This window comes from Talaromyces proteolyticus, assembly GCF_021365285.1.
Source record: "Talaromyces proteolyticus strain PMI_201 chromosome Unknown BGW36scaffold_6, whole genome shotgun sequence".
NCBI classification, from domain to species: Eukaryota; Fungi; Ascomycota; class Eurotiomycetes; order Eurotiales; family Trichocomaceae; genus Talaromyces; species Talaromyces proteolyticus.
Window position 1 is genome coordinate 2289940 of NW_025764282.1, and position 19393 is coordinate 2309332.

The 19393-nt window shown below is 45.8% G+C and overlaps 9 protein-coding genes across 9 annotated transcripts; 3 read left to right on the top strand and 6 right to left on the bottom strand.

Moving 5' to 3' along the window:
* Nucleotides 1-468: 468 nt before the first annotated feature.
* On the top strand, nt 469-1038 carry BGW36DRAFT_427843 (uncharacterized protein; the record flags this gene model as incomplete). Its single annotated transcript, XM_046220461.1, has 1 exon — nt 469-1038. One exon carries the CDS (start codon nt 469-471, stop codon nt 1036-1038), a length of 570 nt encoding a protein of 189 aa, XP_046072604.1.
* A 151-nt stretch (nt 1039-1189) lies between these two features.
* Nucleotides 1190-2803, bottom strand: BGW36DRAFT_296012 (ASST-domain-containing protein; the record flags this gene model as incomplete). Its single annotated transcript, XM_046211225.1, has 2 exons — nt 1190-2512; nt 2573-2803. The coding sequence occupies 2 exons, from the start codon at nt 2801-2803 to the stop codon at nt 1190-1192; spliced, it is 1554 nt and encodes a 517-aa protein (XP_046072605.1).
* A 914-nt stretch (nt 2804-3717) lies between these two features.
* BGW36DRAFT_379642 (uncharacterized protein) lies at nt 3718-3994 on the bottom strand. The gene has a single exon (XM_046216235.1). It carries the CDS (start codon nt 3940-3942, stop codon nt 3754-3756), a length of 189 nt encoding a protein of 62 aa, XP_046072606.1. The 5' UTR covers nt 3943-3994; the 3' UTR covers nt 3718-3753.
* Nucleotides 3995-4069: 75 nt separating this feature from the next.
* On the top strand, nt 4070-6759 carry BGW36DRAFT_379643 (uncharacterized protein). The gene is made up of 4 exons (XM_046216236.1): nt 4070-5279; nt 5332-5755; nt 5817-6105; nt 6198-6759. The coding sequence occupies exons 1-4, from the start codon at nt 4241-4243 to the stop codon at nt 6639-6641; spliced, it is 2196 nt and encodes a 731-aa protein (XP_046072607.1). The 5' UTR covers nt 4070-4240; the 3' UTR covers nt 6642-6759.
* A 111-nt stretch (nt 6760-6870) lies between these two features.
* On the bottom strand, nt 6871-8337 carry BGW36DRAFT_461800 (uncharacterized protein; the record flags this gene model as incomplete). Its single annotated transcript, XM_046222144.1, has 3 exons — nt 7970-8337; nt 7797-7910; nt 6871-7722 (listed from the first exon to the last, which is right to left on the bottom strand). Exons 2-3 carry the CDS (start codon nt 7887-7889, stop codon nt 6871-6873), a joined length of 945 nt encoding a protein of 314 aa, XP_046072608.1. The 5' UTR covers nt 7890-7910; nt 7970-8337.
* Nucleotides 8338-8528: 191 nt separating this feature from the next.
* On the bottom strand, nt 8529-9625 carry BGW36DRAFT_427847 (phosphoadenosine phosphosulfate reductase; the record flags this gene model as incomplete). Its single annotated transcript, XM_046220462.1, has 6 exons — nt 8529-8666; nt 8722-8766; nt 8827-8840; nt 8899-9315; nt 9370-9410; nt 9471-9625. 6 exons carry the CDS (start codon nt 9623-9625, stop codon nt 8529-8531), a joined length of 810 nt encoding a protein of 269 aa, XP_046072609.1.
* A 2084-nt stretch (nt 9626-11709) lies between these two features.
* BGW36DRAFT_359679 (uncharacterized protein) lies at nt 11710-12336 on the top strand (the record flags this gene model as incomplete). The annotated part of the gene is made up of 1 exon (XM_046214102.1): nt 11710-12336. One exon carries the CDS (start codon nt 11710-11712, stop codon nt 12334-12336), a length of 627 nt encoding a protein of 208 aa, XP_046072610.1.
* A 598-nt stretch (nt 12337-12934) lies between these two features.
* BGW36DRAFT_427849 (uncharacterized protein) lies at nt 12935-14656 on the bottom strand (the record flags this gene model as incomplete). Its single annotated transcript, XM_046220463.1, has 1 exon — nt 12935-14656. The coding sequence occupies one exon, from the start codon at nt 14654-14656 to the stop codon at nt 12935-12937; it is 1722 nt and encodes a 573-aa protein (XP_046072611.1).
* Nucleotides 14657-17160: 2504 nt separating this feature from the next.
* On the bottom strand, nt 17161-19319 carry BGW36DRAFT_176886 (uncharacterized protein). Its single transcript, XM_046209688.1, has one exon. It carries the CDS (start codon nt 18933-18935, stop codon nt 17172-17174), a length of 1764 nt encoding a protein of 587 aa, XP_046072612.1. The 5' UTR covers nt 18936-19319; the 3' UTR covers nt 17161-17171.
* Nucleotides 19320-19393: the final 74 nt, after the last annotated feature.

Below are 19393 nucleotides of genomic sequence, written 5' to 3' on the forward strand. Positions count from 1 at the left end.
CGTATGTTTCTGGCCTTGGTCTGCCGGCATTTTCCAATATCTCCTTCTTTGTGAATCCTCGTGTCTGCGACGTCTTTTACGAATACAGTCGTGAGGTCATGTCATGATAAGTTGTTGGGGCTAAATCAGAAAGCACTCCTGATTGGTCTGTTCGCTAATGGATGTATTTGGGCCAATCAAATTACCTACAACATCTATCTATACAACATCCAAGGTATGGACAGGATTGTCTTGTTAAATTAACTTCGATGATGGCTATGCTCGGTAGTGCACCAATGACTACTATCTAGCATATTGTGGTCTTGTCTATATAATGAGCTGGTGAGCCAGACAAACATGCCATTCCCTACTTCATCACTTATTCCAAGTTCAAACCAACCTTTCTACTTATGTAGAATATTGCTGCTATTCAAGAAATATTCTATTCTTTTTTGTTAAAAAAAGGGCTGAAAGAAAAGAATTGTCACCATGTCTAGACCCTTTCAAACAATCAACATCATATACTCTACCAAATCCCTCAACCTTGTCGATTTCTACACCCTCGAGCCACTTTACAAAGTCAAAGTAGACCGTCATGTACCCCAGATAGAATCGCGACGAGTTCAAGCTGGCCCTGATTCGTACAACGATGAAGCCCTCCTAGACGACCATCGGCCCTGGAAAGACAACGTCTGCACCGCAACTTTCAAACTGACATCCCTAAACGTGTGTCTATCAATCCACGAGCATACGGACATTGAATTCAAGCGCGATCACATACTTTCCTCTCAGTACACTTTCTCTTCCCCGTTTCTCAACTCGACAACTCTCATGTGGAAAGCAGACGGTGTTTTCTCCGGGAATTTTCTTCTAACGGATGATACGAAGGGGACAGTCCTAGCACGGTTCCGAAACCGACTTTTCAGCAATACAGAAGTGGGCACGTTGGAAATTGTGGATGAGATTGCGCCGGACCTGAAGGATGAGGTGGTGATTTCGGGATTGGCGATGTTGGTGATGCTGCAAAGTCTGAATTTGAGCGTGATGATTATGGTTTGACGTCGTTGTCTTTTTAATTACATACTCACATGAGAAGACGATGATAAACCTTCAAGTCTTGTTAAAATATGAATGCAACTTCAACTCCATGGGTATCCAGCTATATACAATATACAATATACGCGTAATGCGAATGCAGTAAAAAAAACAATCATGCTGTGTAGGGCTTCAAGTCCCTTTCTTCGAATTCTGCCATTGACTGACGCCGATAATTGGCCCTCAGATGCAGAGTGGTAAGGACCGTCATCATGCCTCCAACTGAGCACAGCGCAATGAGTACATAAAGCTGTGCATGCGAGAGCCCAGAAGTAGTCACCAACGATGCCCTCAAGTCGAGAATATCCGTGTGCCCAAGTTCAACACCTTTGCGATCCAAGGCCACAAGACGGAATTTCGTGTCTTGATCTAACAATGGAGTCGCGATCGTGGTCTCAAAGCCGGTCTTTTCGAACCGTGCAATTCCGTGGAAAATTTCCTCTCGCATTCCCTCCCCGCTTTGATCGTTATTTTTGATGATGCCGCTGGAGTGCAGTTGAGCCTGCAGCTGCCACTGCGCCACTTCGGTGGCGCCGTTCCAGTTTACAAAGATGCTGCGGCCAACTACTCGGGCCGCAGGTTTCGTCAACGGGGTGCCGACCCAGGAGCCCTTGAAAACACGCGATGGGCCGCCTCTCCTTTCCCTGAAAAACCGCGACTCCCCAAAGCGAACATCGCAGAGGAGTTTCCCTTCAGTGCTGAATTCGCTGTATCCTGCACGGCCTCCCCATCCAACAAATGCATTACCGGTATCCTCTAATAGTTGCATATTCCCTTCGAAACAGGTCTCTGTTCCTTTGGGGTTGGTGTATATATGCTGCTTAGTAGCTAGTCCTCGGGAGACGTCTACACTTATCAACATTCCGCGATTCTGTGTCGGTGGGCTGCCTGGATAGTGCTCTCCATCACTCTCCAATACGGTCAGAGTGTCGTTCCCATACCAGCGCGCTTCATGAGGCCAATGGAATTGGACCATAGGTCGCTCGGCGGGATCCTTGAAGCTATTGGCTTTCCCGCCCATGTTCCATAATACGTTTCCAGTTTCCTTTTCAATGCAGCTAACCGCTTGCGTATGGCCCGCGGAAATAATATAGTTGCCAAGTGTATCTTGGTCGACGTTGTTAATGTGGAAATAATCGAAGGGATGGTGCAGAGTCCCTTCACTTGCTTCGAGTCTTTTATAGGTATGTGCAATGGGTACATGTTCCGAGGCTCGCCACTCAAAGACGAGGTTCCCGCTGGCAATATTAATTTCCTGGAACACGCCGTCAAAAATCCAGCCATTTTTTGGGCCACCGACCGAGGACAAATCAGCGGGGCGTTTGTCGTGTGCTGTAATAAGGGCAGTACCACGGGATGTTATTATGAAATCATGCGGGTGTCCGTAGATGTCGCCGACGGGTGAGACAACGTAGCGTTCATTGTAGCTCGAATCCAACTGTTCAAGTCAGCATCCATATGCATGCAAGTGGCAAGTACTGGTAGGGGGCCGTCTAACCATGTAATAATATCCTCGGCCAAAAGGCTTCCCAGACCAATATGTCAAATAGTCTTGTCCCCGGTATTTTTGTACACGAAAGTTTTGTATCGGTGCTGAGCTTCGGGCCGTCCAGACCAGCTCCCCCTGATTATCCAGGATCATGGGTGTATGGCCATCGGGTGTGAGAAAGACATAGCCCGACTCACACCTCGCATCCGATCGCACCGACTCGAAAATAGGCGACTCCATGTCCGACGAAACGTATCGATGGGTTGGGCGGGAATCATATCCCAGGCCCGGCCACGAGAGACAGGTTCGATGGTGCCATAGGGCTTTCAGGTGCGGCGAGTCGAATTGGTGATAAAAACCGAAGACTGTGAATAGAGTCCATGTGGCGCATACACCCACCACTGCTCTCAGCACGTTCCTTCGCCACGTCTTCGAGGTACTGCAGCCGCACGTAGACTGTGGCTGCTGTGCGGCCTCAGAGGCAGATGTCGACGTCCACGGAGAGTCTGATTCCGTCCCCATGGTGATGCGGATGTCAGTATGTGCAGTTAGCGACACCCATTTGACGACACTCATCTGGTCGTTGAGTAGAGAGGATGGTAGAGAGCAAGAAGAGAGACATGGCGGGGAGTTGTACTGCTTAAAGAGAGCCCTTGATTTACGCTGCATGCGCCAATCAGCGCCGGTTGCAGCTATCTCCCCGCTCGACGCCTCATGCACCACGCGGCGCCAAGAAAAGTCGTCGTCATCATACCTTTACATTATTTCTATATTATTCCATTATTATTCCTACTATTATTGCATTTTAGGTGTTATATTGTAATATATATGATATGGAATATGTGATACTTTGTACATTAATATGCTATACATAAGCATTGTATTTATCATCTATGCGTAGTTTTTTGGGGTAATTATGAGTCCAAAGAGTGGAAGATGGCGATTGTCCACTATCCGCCCTTAACTCCGGGCTCGGACTTTCTTTTACTGGAAAGTTGACCATCCGGAAGAAGCCGTCACGTAGATGTTTGTCTTGGCAGGACTCGTAATGTCTTGGCGCTCATCGCTTCGACTTATGCCTAAGGCGAAAACTAAAATAGTAGGTTAAGTTGCAATATTTAACTGTTGACTTGGTGTAGCACTGTGCCATCACTGCTGGGACGATGGATATACAATCGTGATATATGGCATCAAACGCGTTGAAGGAAATACCCACCCCATCTACTGGCGCCATGCTCGATGGCCACAAAATTATCCCCGAAGATCATCTCTAGAGGAATTCCAAGCTTGTTGGTCATGTTATCAATAGGGCCAGTATGTGCATCGTCGAAAAGATATATTTGCCATGTCCACTTCCAACACTGAATTCCATCACACATCCAGTTGATTTTAAACGTGTTTCAAGCAATAATATATCAAAATAACATTAGAAATGCGAATTGAGCTATCCTACAGTTCTGCCTTCGAGGAATATATAATAATATTATAAATGCCGCCCGGAACAGACTCGGCAGCGGCACCCCGAACTCCGAACTTGCCCGCCCGGAGCTCAAACTGGTCCATCCCAACTCCGAGGCCCTCTTATCTTCAACCCTCATGCTGGCTCGATGTTTGTTTGCCATGTAACACGAAACCATTTACACTGCAGGCGTGGTCGAACTAAGTAGTAACTCCAGGATGTCGTCCAAGCGGCGCAATGGCCAACTCTCGTCGTGCGAGCCTTGTCGCAAAGCCAAACTGCGCTGTGACCACGCAACTCCGATATGCGGTAGATGTATACAAAGGCAGCAGGCCGATATGTGCATCTACCACCCGGCTCCCTTGACAAGACCAAAGCTGCTGGAAAATTCCTCCCCGCTGCCTAAAAAGAGGAAACGCGATACTTCAATCGTCACCGAAAAGGGCATCACATCCACAAACCTCTTACTCAAGTACCGAATACCGCCCCCAACCCCCGCGGACAGCATTGAAGAAGATGAATCCCTAAACGAGCGACTGCAACCAAAAATAAGAGAGATAAAAGAGTTTCCAACAGGATTCCTGGGTCCGTCCAGCTACTGGGCCACATTTGATGAACCCGATGAAAGCCGTCTATTATGTGTTACCCGTGCTTCTACCGATCCCTCTGATACTTCTCCCGAAACGATCATGGATAGCACTTTAGTTGACTCGGAGCAAATTGAAGGTGGCGCTAGGATACTGTCTTTGTTAGACGATTTACCTTTATATTTGCATTTGATCTTCGTTCGTTATGAGCATTGTGAGCCATGGGTGTTTGGACGTAAACTTGCACTGAAGTTGTTTACCGGCTTGAATGAACTACGAGCCCAGTGGCAGCAAGGTTCGAAGAACAAGAACTCTCAGACCAAATTACTAGCATGGTCTAGAAAAATATTTGACAACAGTACTACACCTATCAAAGTTGATCGATATACAACGGTATCGGAATACTTTTCTCAGATCACCCTGAGGTGGGAGACTATCGGGCTAATGTTCACATGGGTCGGTCTTGCAACAACAACGATTCCTAGTCACCACGAAAGTTTTCGGTTGGACGATGGCACGGTCATTGATAAGCACGAGTTATACACGCTCGTGATTGATGTTGTGGAGCTTTGCTTAGGCTTTTGCGATAGCCTTGGGACAATGAGTGATCCGTTGTCTTGGTTGTTGCTTCAACATACAGTGCTGCTTGCCGAGGGTCATGGTGATACAAGTATGGCCCTGGTCCTGACTTTATCGGGTTTCTCTATTGACAAAGTCATTAGATTATAGGCCGTGGAGAAAACTGGGAGATTTGTCCACCATGGTTTTTGCACTAGGTCTTCATCGCCCAGAAACAGATCCTCATATCCCCTTTTTCTTGGGTGAAATCCGCAGGCGTGTGATGGTTGCTTCATATTCGTTAGACAAGCAGCTTGCAACTTTGTTAGGACGACCCCCACGAATTGCTTGGCAGTACTGTGATATCAAATTCCCCTTGGACCTGAACTACGATGATATCTTTCCAGCTTCCGATAATCAAGAAGAGGAGAGTATTTTGGCAAAAATTGGCCACGATGGCTGGAACATTGACGGGCGCATTACATCAGGCTCTAAAGCAAGGATGCATCTCATGTTCGGTCTTATACGTGAAAAGATACTGGCGTTGTCGCTGTCGCCTCATCCAGAAGACGTTGCCCAAAAAATATCGTGAGTCACCATAAAAATATAACTGAATGTTAAGTCTCTTGACTAACCCTATTTTTTTCAGCGAAACATGTGCTGAATATGAGCACCTACGATCAAACCTGCCCCCAGTTATGCAATGGAGACCGTCTCACTTTAGCGGCAGTAGGACGATGGACCAACATACTGAATTCGTGGCAAATATGCATCTTGAATTTCTTAACAATGATTTCATTTTATACCGTGTTCTGGTAAAACGAACCGGAAAGGGCAAGGAAAAGCTTCTAAAGGTAGCCCGAGAAATGCTGGCCGCCACACTGGCCATCGTCTCACGAAACTCCCAAACACGAGATAATTGCGATTCTATCTGGAATGTGAGTCTACCACAATAAAAGACTAATTTGATGCATTCAAGATTTCTCATAGACCTCTTTTTAATGATTTTCGTTCTAATTATCTATTGCAGCTTTGTTATATTGGACTTCCATGCGCCGGCGTGCTGGCTCGTGAACTTCTTCAGCGCTCCCAGCAGCAATATTACCGTTCATTACACGAAAAGCCACCCAAGTCGGCTGACACAATGCCTTTTCCACGTTCTGAAGTCATCCAGAACTTGAGTGTATTCGCAGCCAATCTGGAAAATGTGCTTGGTAGTAGAGGGAATTTTGGGATCTCCCAGAAAGGATTGAACGTCATCCGCAATGTCCTTGATCGAGTTCTTTCTGGTGACGAGATGTCTTGTGCACCCTCTAATTTACCACCACCGACTGGTGATGAACTGACTGCTGTTCCTCTGGAGTTGCCCACCACACTTCCCGAGCTTTACTCGGATGATGGAAATACAGCCGAATTCATGACATGGCTGGATAATATTGACTGGGCCCAGGAAGCATTACTGAGTTACAGCTGAGAATTGATAAGTCTCGATTATTATGAACCAATGTTAATGTGATCATGAATTTTAAAACGTGATTTGTATAGCGTTTCACAACCTACCTTCTTTTTGACAAAACATCCCTATTTGAACCTGTAAAACTTGATGTTAAAAACAATCTCAAATAGAAAATTGTTAGTATTCTACTCCATAGCGAGAATTCCTTCGACCCCAGACCGGGTGACCTCCCCATCCAAATGTCGTATTAATCAGAAAAGTCCTCAGGCCGCAACAATTCACCGTTAAGAATCTGCCCCATATGAGTTTTATCAATGTTATCGCAATTTCGACGGATCTGACCCATAAGTAATTTGAAGAACTTGACAGGACTAGTATGGAATGTTGCTGGAGCTCCGTCGGCACGTTGGACAATGAATCCATCCCCAGCGACAGCCCAACCTTCTCGAGTAGCTTCGGTTGCCAAGTTCAGGAACTCGCAAACTCTCAGACATTCGTTGTAAGTAGCAAGATACAAGTGACCAGAAAAGAGGTTCAGTTGAACGAGAAGGGACTCCGGAATTGTGGGTGGCGGGTGTCGAACAGGCACAGTATATAGATTGAGACTATCAAGTGGCGGATAGTGTATGCTCACACGGGGTGTATATATGTGTAGCGTCACACAATTCTCCTTTCCAATCTCAGGCAGCAATGCATCCGCTTCATACGGGCTTATCACAACCATATGCTGTACCGTATTAGTCTTGTCAAAGCTAGTCAACACCCATTGTACATGACGTTGGTAGAGATCTGAGACAAAATCCAATTCTGTTCTTGAAGTTTCAATGGTATGGGCAAAGTCTCTTGAGACAAGCAAATCACTTAGGGGAAAGTCTGATACCAGGAACTCTTTAGCAGCCGTAGTATTGCCTAAAGTCTGAAAAGCTCCTTTGAAAACCCCAGGTTTGACCTTCCCAGTCGCTATAAACTGTTTGATGGCTGGATCAATTATATGGGTTGAAGCTTGATATGGCTTCGGTTTCTGAAAATAGCGTTCTTGCTCTCGCTCACTGGCCAACTCGCGCTCTTGCTCTTCGAAAATGCTAGCAGAGGGCGCTGACTAGTAACGAGAAGTTAAAATATGACGCCTCATTTGCTTTAACGAGACTCGGAAGACGCAAATGACCTTGTAACAGGATCACGACTCATCGTGACCCAATCTTCTGGAGGACGTGGAGTAGCTGAGGGTGCAACTAATCTGGTAGACGCACTGTTCGTGTGATTCATAAGTCACCATGAATTGGCTTGCTAGTGGCGCAGATCAGCATCTTACTATTTCCATAGCTTAGTCGATACCGATATATTACCTGTAGCGGTATTAAGTAAAGCACTGATCCGATTGGTTCGACGAGTAGATGCTTGCTAGCAGCACGGCAAGGAGATGCGCACCGAGCGTGACGATTCTAAAACGGCCCGCACCATGCGGGATCCAGGATTCAGAAACAAAACACGCAGAGTCTCGACCTGTGCGGGTGTTCTTCGATGGAGGCACATCTCTCGGCCATCACTGTCCCTAATGCTGATATTGTGAGAAGTCAAACAAGAGAATCGAAGGAAGCAGCTTCCAGCTCGTAATTTTTTACTTGCCGAGGCTAAGGCTTAGGGACTGGGGTAGTTTTGGCGCTCGGCCGGGGCTAGGCGGGCTTAGTGGTGCAGCAGCATTATTGGGATTGGGATTGGGATTGTTATTACTATTACTGTTGTCGTTATTCTTGAGGTGGCAAGCGAATCTGCAAAGATCAATGCTTATTCATATCCAACGATCCTCCAGATGTATCATGGTATGCATGTATAAATGTAGTAACGCCGGTGAGTCTAATGATGCTCTCTATACAAAATCTTTCACGACAGCCTCATTTAACCGTCTCATCTATCGCGACCAAGCCGCTCTTCGTCGTCCTCCATCAGCTCGTACGCTGGCCGGAATCCATCTCTATTCTGCTCCTTACTTTTCAGACGCGGGTTTGGGTGAGTATCTCGGGTTCCACCGAGGCTGGTATAGCCCTAGTAACAACACGTGTCAGCAATCGCCTTGTTCCCCAATGGAAGGCGGACTTACTTGGTCGTATAAAGGACAATAGGGAATCTGCAAATGTCGGATAAACTAAGGGATAGTTAGTGGGATGTTCCTGGTTAGTAACCGGACAACAAGGGTTAGACTTACGGCCCAGATCTCGGCTGTTATAGCTCTGCAGTTAGCACTAGCCGTCACAGGGCTGGTGGGATAGGTGCCTACCGTAATGCCAGTCAATCACTGGATGTACGCGCATAAAGTCCGGCCATCCTGCATCCGTCGGGTCGAAATGGGTCAATTTCTCGCCGTGTGGATCGGTCCTGCGTGTTCCAACAAAGACAGCCCGTATGCTTGGTCTGTCGGCCAGGTATGATTCCAGTCCCTCTTTCATTGGTAGCGAGTACCTCACCACTTCTAGATGATATTCTGCCGCGGACGAAACCACAAACTCGTCGACTTCAGCAAACGGATGCGGGGGAACGATATAGACCGACTGGAAGGTCTCGGGGAAGGCTGGTGGGTTGGCGGAGCCATTTGGATTACTATTGCTATCACTGTTGTTGGTTGTGGCGGGGTTCTTGGAGAATGGGGACGGCTGGCGCGCGAGACATGCTAGGATCACGATGAGGAGGACAAGACCTGTTAAGGAGGATTAGCGTGGCTGGTTGGTTGCGCAGGAATTCCATCTCATACAGTCCTTGCCGCCGTTATATGACAGAGCGATCTCTTCGGGACTGTGTGCGCAACGGCGTCAGCGGGCTGATAGGGAGGATGGGATGAGCAGAAGCGCGTACCGGTACTTTGTCAATGCCTCGTCGACGACACGGATGGAGACACGCAATTGGTCCTGCACGCGACGCAACAGCGGGGAGCTGGGTTCGTCAGCAAGGAAGACTTCGAGTTGCTGTCGCATCGCGACGCAGACGTCATGCAAGGAGCGGGGAGGCATTGCGGCGGCACATTTGCATCTGTAGCGGGGGAGTACAGGTCGGGGCAGGGAGGCAGCAGTGACGGTCGCAGAGTCATTAATGAGGATAGCACTTGAGGCACGTTAATACATATTCGTTGTATCGTCCACGGTGGTGTTGTGGACTGGAAGTGGAGGAATACGGGCATAACATTTGAAGTGAAGCGGAAGTGGAAGGATCGAGAACATCGCGGGTAATCAATTGATGTACCCCACAATCTGTATAGCTGTACAGCCCCGCCGAAGGACACATATCTAGATATTATATATACGCAGTATGTATATACATTGACTATATATGTATAATACGTATATACATATGTATGTATTGTCTATCTTGTTTGGACCACTGCGGGACTGTATATCGAGACATCAATTGATCAATTGATGTATTGAATTATATGTATGTGTACAGGTATTATACATGTCCGTATTTTATGCTAGCCGATATACTAGTTGACCTATATATACAGGCACACGCCCCCAGTACGCATCGACTACAATCAATTGATACATGCATTCAGTTAGACTATTTATGAGGACACATCATCGCATCGCATAGACCTGTAGGAGGCATGATCGCGGTCGTCCTCTCATAGGATCAAGCCAATCATGTTTGTTCCGGTAACACCCTTCTGGGAAAATCAATACCGAGGCATATACTTCACCATCGAATGTTACTCTTTCTGGTGACTCGGACGCTCTCGACGAGCTTGATTGGTTACTACAAAGTCTACACCAAATATTACCATCCGCAGAACCTTATCTTCGTGCTCTGGATGAATGTAACATCCATGTTAATCACTCACCCTCGACGACGTGGCATTCCAGTGTACTTCACAGCGACAGAATTGAAATTTCCCTTCATTTAAGCATTATGAAACGAACATATTGGAGGGAAAGTATCGGAAGGAAAACGACATCGGGCCGGTAGACCTAGAAGGTTATGATTCTTTGAACAATTTCGGGTTGCGATACTCTGGGCCCTTTCGAGCAATTACGCAGCTAGAAAGAAACAAAGACATTTGCTGCTGCTTTATCTCAAAGTGTTGTAATAAACAAGCTTCTCAGCAAGCTCAGCTTACCTGCAGACAAACGTCAACTATCAGCACGAACATACTTGTCCGAACTGTGGGCTGACTCTCTGGTTGCACTTGACCTTAGATGGTGGTTTAATAAGGAATCAGGTGTTGATATTTCAATTTTGGGGATTTTAAGTGGTGTCTCAATTGGGGATTTAGAGTAGAGTGTTGCTTCAAAACTCGCGATAGAATAGAAAAAAGACGTCGGCCCTTAGGTTGAATAACAAGAATATATGAACCTATATAGTGACGAAGACTCCCCGGCGTCCTATTATCTGAATGAACCTAAGATGCAAATCTTTAATTGAGTTTATTATAGTCCTAACGCCGGTTAACCTCGCTAGGTAGCATGTTGAAGATAAATCTCCTACATTTCACGTGCTACATTAACTGGTAATATCAATGTCACTAGACGCCTGCCCGTCGCTGAGCTAAGATCTAAGATCTAAAATAATTCCTAGGTCCTCCCGTGAGGCTTTTTAATATCTTTTTTCAAAGATTTCTCTTTACCGACTACGACGTTTAGTCGGATGCAAGCATTCAATATTGTGTTGCCGATCACAATACCAGCTTTTATTCGCACTGCTTCCACATAAAAATACGGCTGCTAATCAGCTACACTCGATAAATGTACATATATATGCAAGCAACAACGACACGTGGGTGAGCAAAAGTTCCCGGTTTTGAAAAAACGAACGGACGTACCCAATTCGCCAAAGGAAAAGACCACAATCACGTCTTGTCTACAACCAAATTCTTTGTTCACTATCACAATGTCTTTTGGAAAAATTAAAGAAAAAGTCAAAGACACGATATATTTCTAGCCATTGTCTGAAAAGTTTCTAGGAAAAGTCACATTTCGTGACACTATCGAAGATATAAGTCGCCTTCTTAATCCTCTACAGTTGAAGTGGGTCTTTTCAATTAATTTGAACCGTCCTTGACCAATCTATACCAGTTGAAATTAACATAGTCAGTGCCGTCATGAACACACTTATTGCCAAAGTTTCACGTGGGGGCATTCTCGAGCGACGACCCTCGACGGAAAGATTCACTGGTTCTGGGCTGAAACGCCGCTTCAGCAAGCTGGTTGCGAAGTCAATATCTAGTAGCAAGACAACCAACCGAACAAGTTCAATAGAGTCCACCGTCGAAGACCTGGAAAACTGTTATACTGTGGTTGAGGGCGATTCTTCGGCATTTCTATACACACCTACCACGTCAACAAGGAATGATGTTGAGAACGACAGTTTATATTCGCTTTCGAAAGCGAATTGCACCGTGGACAATTTTGCCTCTTCTATCTACATCAGGATGAGCGATATTTGTAGCAATGATGGTACTGATGAGGTTGATTTTGATATTAAGAATTTGAGATGTATCGAAATATCATATGTTGCGTTTCCATTGTCGAAGCTACGAGACATCCTTGATTTTGTTTATGTAAATCAAGATGACGAAGGCAGCCTTACATCATATCCTGAATTTCTTCGTAATCACATTTTCCTGGATGTCGAAAACATGCCCATATGGACCGAAATGGCAAACGAACTTCTCCACAGATCTGTCTCCGGGCATATCGAAGAAATTTTCTCTCACGATTACAGGTAGGTTCCCTTTCAGACTGGCAATATTTCAATTTTACACATTGGTAACTGAGATTTTAGAATCCAAACAATGGGAAGAAGTCACCGTGACGAGCTCGGAAGACAGCAGTATCTACTGGTTTGGTTTGGACTTGAGAGACCAAAACTACCACAATTACTAGAGGGATGTCAATATATTGCCTATAAAAGTGATACAGAAGCGATATTTGGACCCATAGACGATCGCTGTACTATATGACGTGGATGAGCCCAACGTTTTGAGTGGTATAAATTGTACGGCATATTTGGTATTTAAATAAGACGTAGAACATTGTAATGAGTGCCTATAAACATTGATTTGGAGGTTATCGCTACCAACGTCTGTTATTCCGTGGGCAGCACATTTGGGGACATGGATCTGGAAGATATAATCCAATGCGAAGCTTTATCAAAATTATGGATGTTTATCGACATTAAAATTTTTAATTTCATTACTTATTGATGGCTAACTTGGCTCATCATCAAACTGATTCCCACGCAAAAAGACCTCCTCCGCCACTCGCATGACATGGCCTGCATGATATGAGCCTGCAAGCAACTTCAACCCTATTAGGTAAAGAATCCTAATCACTGGATTTATCCTCAACGAAATTGATCCACACCAGACAATGCTCCTGTTCATTCCAAAGGAGATTGCGCCAAGAAACGTCTGGCCGCAGAAGACCCATCTCTTCTATATCCTCTTTTAGCTTTTCCCTTTCTTTCGTGAGCGTATCGACTGCTTCTTTGTTGATAAAGTCAACTGGTGAGACTCCCGAGCAGCTAAGCAACATCATCTTTTCGAATTCTCTACCGTAGTAGACGTGACACCGATTCAGTCGTTCTTGCAAGTCCAACACACCCAAGCACACCGGAATGATGAAACCCTGAACCGCCTCCAAGTTTTGATACGTATTGTACTCGCGTCCAAGCGTCTCCTCATGTCCTGGTTCAACAGCTTTGACGAGGAAAGTATACCCATAGTCGTCCAGCACTCCCTTCAGATAGTGGTGATGTTGTCCATGTAGATACATAGGACGAAATGCGTAGGGTGGGTCTTGCTTTTCTATCTGGCGATAGAGGAACTCAATAAGTTGTGTTGGTCCAATCTCATGGAATCGATTGCCGTGCTCCTCATAGTTGGGACATGCGTGGTCGAGTTCAGCACCGGCGCATAGACCTAGAAGGCACTTATGGGTACAGAATAGTCTGCCATTCTCGTCTAGAAGATTGGAATCCGCAAAGAATGGGTCATTGCGGCTGCTTGGGGTGAGAAAATTGCTTGATTGTACAATTCTCTCGACTCCGTTGTTCGTAAGTTTGCATGTTCGCAGGGCGCCAGCCGTGGCATACCAATGCTGAGTTGATGGTTTCTCACGCATAGCCCTGAAGATAAAGGAGAGGTATTGTGCGACGATAGTCTGATAGACTTTGTCGTCGACATCGTCTCCGATTTCCTCGCAAGGAATAAATTTGTGGGCACCGAGAAGGTCGGGGTGAGTGCTGTGACCATGAAGGAACACAACTGCCTCGCCAGTATCAAGCACACTGTAGCGGATTCCCGTCGACACCATGCGGGCGAATGCACGGGTCATAGTCGCAATCAAAGTACTCTGCATACCTCCGCGTCGTAGAATGTCCTTGTCGAATGTTAGGTCTATAATCTCGCCTTTGACCTGAGCAGCTGAGACATCATGAGGAGCGATGTAGTGAATAAAAAAGAGTGGAATTTCATGTCGCCCAACCATGAGATAAACTAAGCACTCATCGGATTTAGGATCCATCTCAAACTCTAAGACAGACATCCCAAAGCGCTCCGGGTCTGCAAGGCCAGAGAAAATTTCGTTGATATCAGCAAACAAACTTGGAATTTTGACGAACTGATTCCAGAAAAGGCGAATGAAACGATGGAGAGTATGAGACCTAAACTTGTGTACGTCCCTTCCTCTTCCAATAGGCTCAACTCCTTTCTCGATGAGACTATACTGAAATAGAGAAGGAAATACTGGAATATCTGGGAGTTTAGACTTTTCTCTAATTGTAGCCCACTCCATATCCTGCAACGCAGGTATCTCATCCAGCACCCGGACGTATTGAGGATATGGGACAACTTGCACTTGGCCATTACTCGCCTGGGAAGATTCTGACGATGTGGAATTGACCATAGTGACCTGAAGAGATAGCCTGTGAGAAAATTTCAAGAGCTCGTCGAGGGTTGTATTCGTCGAGGAAATATCGGCATCTCCATCGCTTTGGTGTGCCAGACGGGCATTTCGAAGACAGACATACCGGTTGAGGTCTTCCATCTTTTAAATATGTCTGGTGCAATAGGTCAGTTGTGATGGAGAGTGAAGGTGTGAGGAACAAAAGTGACTAGGAAGCCTAGATGAAAGGATTGCGTGAGGGGGGGAGAGGATTTTTCCAGTGCAGCAAACTGTGCCTTTCTCGGCATGTTTGTGTACTGTCACATTGGACATAAAAGAAACAAACACTAGATGAATTTTCAGGGTGCTACCTAGCAAAACAGACAGTTTTAAATGTCAGTGCTGTATATCTATAGACAATCTGTAGACAATATACGGGTGGATCTGATATTTTCTATCCAACCTTTCTTCCGTAATGGTATTGTGCATCACACTAGCTCCTGCGATCTACAAAAAAATGAAAATGAAATAAAAGTATGACTTTATTCTACCCATAGAGATATGCAATAAATATTGATATAATGGAAATTCATTGAATAGAGTAGTTCCGATTTCAACTTCATGTGGCTTAGGATAATACTAATCCTTACCTTTGAAAAGTTTACTATATCAATGTTAGTCACAATATTCTACGAAAACTGTCTATATATATTATCATCCCAATATTTTTATTCTCAATGTATGACTTTCAAATGTTATTCAGCTCCTATATCATAGGCTTCGATCTGACCAAAAAGAAATTAGTTAATTAAAGGCTATCCTTGCTTTGTTATTTTCAGTATTGTGTGAGACCAAGATAAATAACCTGGCACGCTACATATGTGTGGAAAAATCCATAGTGCCAAACAGGCTGATGGGTCTGAATCACCCCATAATTTTCCATCTATTATATGCATACTAAGAATTAGTATCACAGCCAAAAGAAAGTAGGATCTTGAGAAACATAATTCATGTGCACAACAAGTAAATCATTAAGATGTCATCTTTCAAACATATGCAGCCTAGTTATATAGAACAGGAGTTACAACTGTAACATGTGCAACGACTATGACTTATCAATTGCACCCAGTCTATACCTTGGTCGATCAATCATAGGTCCGCTCAATCTTCTAGCTCCAATATATTAATGCATTCTATACGCCTTCGTCCTTGTAATGGAAGATATTTTCTTTTATAACCAGGCTACCAGTATTCTTCCATACTTTGATTCTCGTCAACTATAGAATGAAATTCCCGGAAAAAGCTAATTGCGTATATTTCTCTCATTTTAATCTTCTCCCTCCTATCACCGAATTCTCACTTCAATTTCATTCCTTCACCGCCTAACCAGATTTCAGGTGTAGAATTTGGCGAATAGAAGTCCACTAGCCATCTTCAAACGAATAAGGATCAAAATCTACAACCACGATGTTCGGATGGCCCAAGTTGTCGCTCACTGTTATTTATCTAGTTACCGATATCACAGTCTCGATCAATTTGTTCTTGTTGAACTTTGAACCCGAGTGTTGGGGGAAAGTTATTTTGAAGGCGTTTAGTCTAGTAGTATTCCTCGATATTTGAAGCTTCTGAAGGAGTGGGTCTGTCTTCGAAAACTTCAACAACTGGTAACGGGCGTGAGGGACCCTATAATGTTGTGGAATTGGGAGCATGCTGGGTATTGAGTGTATTGTTTAAGATCCGGGGACATTTCTAGAAGGGGGATTGACAATTCACTGGAACTCTGTTTTGCTGTCACTTAGTGCTATCAAAGAGTGATACTTGAATACTTACTTCCGGCCAAACGAGTGGTTGGAGTATCTGCAGGTTCGGAAGAGGCATCGATCTCTATGCTCTACCCAAATCCCATATCAGCAACTGTTGATAAGGAGATAGACCACAGAAGGATACCTGGATAATCGAACTTTAGGGATTCTCGCACATGTTGATCGAGGTTTGCAGCTGAACAATCTCTATACAATCAAGTGATTTGGGGACTCCTTTCGAATATCAGTGGTATAACCCGACTTCATATGTACTCTTATGAAATGTTTTAAACGTTGGTAGCGGCGGATCGGAATCGGTTGATCAAGGAGCGAGAGATATATGGTTATAGCATGATGAAACCTCGAAGATAATTTTTATATTGCCATCATTAATCAAGCTGTGGTTTTTGTGAGCTTTCAATGTTTTGGTATTGCGAACCCGGGTTCCGGAACAGGTGGCTTAGCATCTCAAAAGTCCATACTACATCTATTAGTAGCTCTGACTCGCCAATAGTTGACAATGAGGAACAATTTTTGTTGGATTTCTGCTCCGGATGTCCAGGCAGCAGAGCGACGATAGCAGAACAGCATGTAAGCCTCAAGATGATGGTATCATGATATGATGAGATGATATCGTGATAGAGAAGGAATACGGAGGAAGGAATCATGATGGGGAGGTTACGCACACGTGATGCACGACTGCCTGAGGCCAGTGAAAGGTTATAACCAAACTACAAGTACATTGTATGTGGAATAATAGGGCTACATGTGGATACGAGATTGAAGATTAACTGTCTCCCATTGTCGGTTTGCAGTTTTCGGCTTTGTTTTTTCCATTTACAGGTGGCTTGAATGATATTGTAATATACATCGAGTTACCCCAGTCTTACTCTCTTCCATAACCTGATACACTCCAACATATCCGACGACACGTTGCTGCTTCCCGAGCTAGCCTGTTGGATGATTGCTACCAAGGCTGACGCGTAGCAGAAGGCGACTTTATTCTCCATCAACAGCGTAAGCTGCACTTTCTGCATTCCGCCAAACTGACACCACAGAGCCCATCGTTCTAAAATATCGACGATGAGCTTTGCTTGGCTCAGGTCAAGAATCATGAGATACAAAACCGCGTGAACCAAATCTAGGAGTGTATAGTGGTCTGGCACAATCCCTTCGCGAACGAGATACGCCAAGTTAGCCTCTGCAACTGTATTATTGTCTAGTCGGGGGGATTGGATGGCTTCGACGAGTCGTCGTTCTTGATATTCTCCTTGCAGCCGCACTCGCTTCTGATGTTGGATGTGGAAGCGCTGAGAATCACGTAACATTCGAACTTGTCGTGCTTCAGCTGCCTGGGCAGGGGGCATTGCGTTTTCCATACGATGAGCATGCATATTCTCCTGCATTCGTTGATGAACTTCAGCAGGAGTTTCTGTAGTCGTCGGGGGTGGAGAAGCCCATGGAGGCACGTCCTCGTCGCTCAGCATACCGAGTATAACCATCACCCCGCAGGGGATCGACTTGCGCCGGGCAAAAGTAACGATGTTATCTGGTATGGCAATATTCCAGATTCCAGACTCTCGGCTTTGTCCTAACACCGAAGCAGCGCAGACGAACCAGAGACTGGAATATTCGCCTCCAAAATTGCAAATGTCTCGACTTTCGCCAGTTAGAATACCATGGCTTTCAAATAAAACACTGCGTATTTGTTCCCCGTCGGTTTTAAAACGTACGCTATCACTGGGGGCGGTGGTAACAAGGGCCTTTGCGTCTTCTATTGACGTAATGAGAGAGAGCGGTGCAGGACGATTTGATTCTGCGATAGAGCTAGCTACAAGGGTATCTTCGCGACTCAGAGGTTTGATGTTTTCTTCTGTCGCTGAATCAGCTTGTTTTGAATCAGCTTGTTCGTTGGCCGAAACTCTAGAGTCGCTAGAAAAAAGCATCTCCGTCTCCTTGTCAAAGAAGGCCTTGCCAAGTTTGGGTTGCTGCAGTCTCATCCAGAATGGAGGCAAACTCGCAGCATTCCTCAAATCCCACTCGGACTGCCAATATAGCTGCAGACTCAAAACCCCATCGGAATCTTCGGGCGGGGCGACTTTCAATACGGTTCCTGGCAAATTCCTTGGGGGCTTCAACAGTGCAGTGGCAGTCGGTGTCCACAGTCCAATGCTTTTGAGCATATGCCAGCCTTTGGCATCTGGAACGGCGCCCCGATCCAACAGAAAGGCGACCAGATCCTCAAAATCAATATCTGCCTGCGGCACCCTCAATTCTTCCTTGAACTGGCATCGATATAGTTGTCTGCCGGTGACGAGGCGGTTCCAATGAAAAATCGACCAGCTACCGCCCTTCAATAGTGAGGCCTGCTGGGCATTCAGCTTCCAGTATTCGGCGTCCAAGTCACGATCGAGCGGGGTTATTGTGCACCGTGGCAGCTCAACTTCGACAGTGCCGGCCATGAGACTACCACGCGTGATAGCAGAATCGAGGAGGCCATGGTGCTTGAGTGTACGGCAGATAGATCGCTGCGTCAGTATCGCGCGGATGAACGAGTAGAGGATGGGAAGAACACCGAGGACCGCGAGGGGTATACCGACGTAGGTGATGATATCGGTCGCTGAGGTCCCGTTATCCATGGGAGACGGCCTGGTTGCGCTTGCCTGCTGTAGATGGAGAAGAGCACACAGTAGTAGTCGGTTCAGTCAGTCTCTCTTTCTGTTTCATGTCGATACAACAGCAGAAGAAGATTCAGCGCAGTTACGCCAATGCGCATCGTATTTGGCGCACACAAGCGAATCACAGCGGCGCTTCAGCTAGGGCGGTCACTAGCTGCGCCACGCCGACTAGACAGTAGACTAGAAGTAGACGGCTCATGGTGAGACGACTTAGAGGAGCGATCAGGCGAGAGGCCATCATGAGGTACGGGCGGCGATGGGAATGGTGTTGGTGAGGTATAGCGATAGCAACATGCAATGTCTCGCAAGCCGGCGATGGGCAAACTCGATGGGATGACGATGGAAGACAAGAAGAGAGTGAATAACGTGGAGGCCCCCCACGTTGCTGCTGTTCGCGTGCTCTTTTGACGCTTCAAAGC